General features: G+C 41.2%; 1 protein-coding gene across 1 annotated transcript; it reads left to right on the top strand.

The window, feature by feature from the left end:
- The first annotated feature begins 459 nt into the window (after window positions 1–459).
- On the top strand, window positions 460–3,104 carry LOC127065262 (myb-like protein X). Its single transcript, XM_050997355.1, has 3 exons — window positions 460–1,429; window positions 1,639–2,951; window positions 3,024–3,104. Exons 1-3 carry the CDS (start codon window positions 460–462, stop codon window positions 3,102–3,104), a joined length of 2,364 nt encoding a protein of 787 aa, XP_050853312.1.
- Window positions 3,105–3,334: the final 230 nt, after the last annotated feature.

Below are 3,334 nucleotides of genomic sequence, written 5' to 3'. Positions count from 1 at the left end.
GAAAAAGAGAAATAGGAAATGACTATTGCTTCGAGAGAAGCTAGTAACATCATGTCATCGAACTCGAAAGAGCATCGTTCGATATATCGCAAAATTCGAGATAGTTTTCAAAAGACTTTGGCCAAACCAAATTCCAGCTGAGAAGAATCACGCGAACGAATCCCGTGATTTTCTTAAACAATATCTACATCACATATCTACTGTATCGATGAGGCGAAAAATTATTATCGAAGGACGAACGCGTTCACACGATTTTCTTCATAAAAATAATGCGCTCGATTATATTTTTCGACGAAACGAAAAATTATAATTTAATAGGGTATAATCAGGGCCGACCTTTCATCGATTAATTTACGTTTGAGAAGGAACGATGAAATTTGACGTGCTCCTTAATGGAAAGGGCAACGCGCTTAGCGATCCTGATAATTTGATTTTTGAATTAGAAAAATAAACGAAGAAATGGAAGATGACGAGATCGACCAAGAAGGTAAGAGTTTAATTACGTATAAAGGAGAATCGTTTGCAGATGAACAGTCGAACGTTGCGAGTTTGTTCCCAGAACCCGAAGAAGAGGATGTCAGGGTCGAAGATGAAACGTATTTAACCGTTGACGAAGACGAAGAGAGAATAAATAATGATAAGGAAGAAATAGACGATAATGAAGAAACCGAACCACCGAAAAATGTGGAGGACGTATCGTTGGAAAAAGAAAGTGAATTGCCCGACGACAAAGATGAATTACAGGAAGGGGAGGAGGAGAAGGAGGAGGAGGAGGAGGAGGAGGAGAAGGAAGAGAAGGAGGAGGAAAAGGAGGAGGAGGAAGAGGAGAAGGAGAAGGAGGAGGAGGAAGAGAAGGAGGAAAAAGAGGAGGAGAAAGAAGAGAAAGAGGAGGAAGAGGAGGAAGATAAAAAGAAAAAACCTAGACAAGAGAAAAAAAGAATTGGTCATAGCAATCGAAAATTTCGTGAGATTTTGGGAAAACGAGAATCGAAGAAGGAAGAGTTAGAAAAACGCGAAGGAAATCTTCGACAGCGTCTTGATGTATTGGAATGTTCGATGCCAGCTGTTATGGTCTGGAACGTATGGGAACGTATGTCTCAGGGTGCTCCAGTACCAAATCTCCACCGTCTTATGGAGAAACAATTTCGAACTCCAGCGGCTGGTGAGGTATATTGTCCGAGTACACCGAGTCGACATTATGATTGCCGGGTACGTGAGATAGAAGCAGAGAGGAAGGCAGCTCAGAGGAGACTCGATGAGGCCAGGTTACTATGGTTGGAGAAGGAAGTCAAGCTGAAAGAACGTAGGGAGAAGTTAGAGGATGCTAAGAGAATTCAAAAGGAACGTAAGGAGAAGATCGAACGTTTGACGAACGAAGCGAAGAAATTGAAAGAGGCGTTAAAGAAGGTGAACGAGGAGGATATAACTGGTTTCTGCGAGTCAGGTGATCAGATTAGGAAATAAAAAATAAATAAATAAAAAAAAAAAAATCGAGTAGGGAGAAAGAAAACTAGATAGAATGAGCGTGCGTATGTATGTGCGAGTGAGTGTGAGAGAGAGAGAGAGAGAGAGAGAGAGAGTGTGTGTGTGCGTGTATAAGAAATAGAAAGATATCACCTTAAGAATTCCTTTCGATAGGCGAATGCGGTGATATACAGTGTCGCGAAAGATGGCTTCGCGGAGTAAACAGCGTAGATTCGATCAAGGCAAGTGACGTCGAGTGTTTGGCTCATCTTCGACAACTGGCTGAAAATGAATTGATGATGAAGAAGCAGATCGCCGATTTGGAACGCCGAGAGGAAACTTATATGAGAACACTTCAACATGCCGACGAAATGTGGTCGAAGATGGAAGGGGACACCGCTGATACATTGAGCGCCTTGCAAGAACAATTGGATGCGAAAACCAAAACGAATCAACAGTTGGCGTCTCGTATATCCGAACTTGAGGACGAACTCGAAAAGTTAAGGGCAAGGATGGCCCTATGCAAAGCCGAATTGACGAAATACGTGAGCGTGGAAAGAATCGAGAGGATTACGGGTAGCGAGGACGATTTCGCAAAAACTACGGATAAAATGGTTGGAATCAGGCCAAAAATCGCGGACAAGGCCATTGAAAAAGAAAATGACGTTCTCGATAAGGAGATTCTTATGAAAGTTGATGTTGAGGATAAAGAAGTGAGCATTGTAAGACCAGAGGGTGAAGAAGAGATTATCGATGCTGAGAAACCAACCGAACTTATAGAGCCAGAGGATGAAGAAGCGATTGTCGATGCTGAGGAACCAACCGAACTTATAGAGCCAGAGGATGAAGAAGCGATTGTCGATGCTGAGGAACCAACCGAACTTATAGAGCCAGAGGATGAAGAAGCGATTGTCGATGCTGAGGAACCAACCGAACTTATAGAGCCAGAGGATGAAGAAGCGATTGTCGATGCTGAGGAACCAACCGCACTTATAGAGCCAGAGGATGCAGAAGCGATTGTCGATGCTGAGGAACCAAGTGAACCTGTGGAGCCAGATGTGGGCATTGATATTGAGAAACCAACTGAACCTACTGAACTGAAGAAAATAGATGCGATCCACCAGTACTTGGCGATGCTGGGATCTCTAGACGAATTATATGCCGACGATGATTACGGTATCTGCAGTCCAGAGTACGAATGCTACGAAGATTGGCAGGGACCTGAAATGGACGAAGAACCTGACCTTTCTCCAATAGTTTTTAAAAAAGCCGTTCTTCCTATCGACGATACAAAAAAAGCAGTAAAAGACTTGGAACCAATCGATGACAAAGAAATCGAAGGAGATATAAGACAACCCGAAGAAATTGAAAGAAAAATTAGAACACCGATACTTGAAGCTGTAATCGATAAGGACAGTGTCAATGTACCATTGGATAAACTTCGATCATGGTTCGATACCGTAGAATCGATTGGCTTGGTCATATCAGTTCGTATAACTTTCTACTCTGTTCAATTTTAAACAAATGTCAAACGATTAAAACTTTTAACAATTTTTCAGAGATGTTCTACGTGCTCCGTCGTAAAACTCGATATAAATACTTTGATCGAAGAGATTGGAAAGTACGCAGGGGTAAGATAAAATTTAATAAAAAGAATATATAAATTTGAAAATAACAAAGTAAATACATTTGATAACGATTCGTTATATATGCATTGATTAATTAATCGATTGCGACATAATGACTGAACTTTGTGATTAGATCGACGAAAAAATGACCTCTGAAATAACATTAAAATTAATGATCGAAGTGGAAGCAGTCGGAAAAAAACCAATGAAAGAGAATGTAATACCTGCAGAACCGATAATAC

This window comes from Vespula vulgaris, chromosome 7 (assembly GCF_905475345.1).
Source record: "Vespula vulgaris chromosome 7, iyVesVulg1.1, whole genome shotgun sequence".
In the NCBI taxonomy this organism is placed as follows: Eukaryota; Metazoa; Arthropoda; class Insecta; order Hymenoptera; family Vespidae; genus Vespula; species Vespula vulgaris.
The sequence above is the reverse complement of the archived record's forward strand: the minus strand, read 5'-3'. Positions and strand labels throughout refer to the sequence as shown.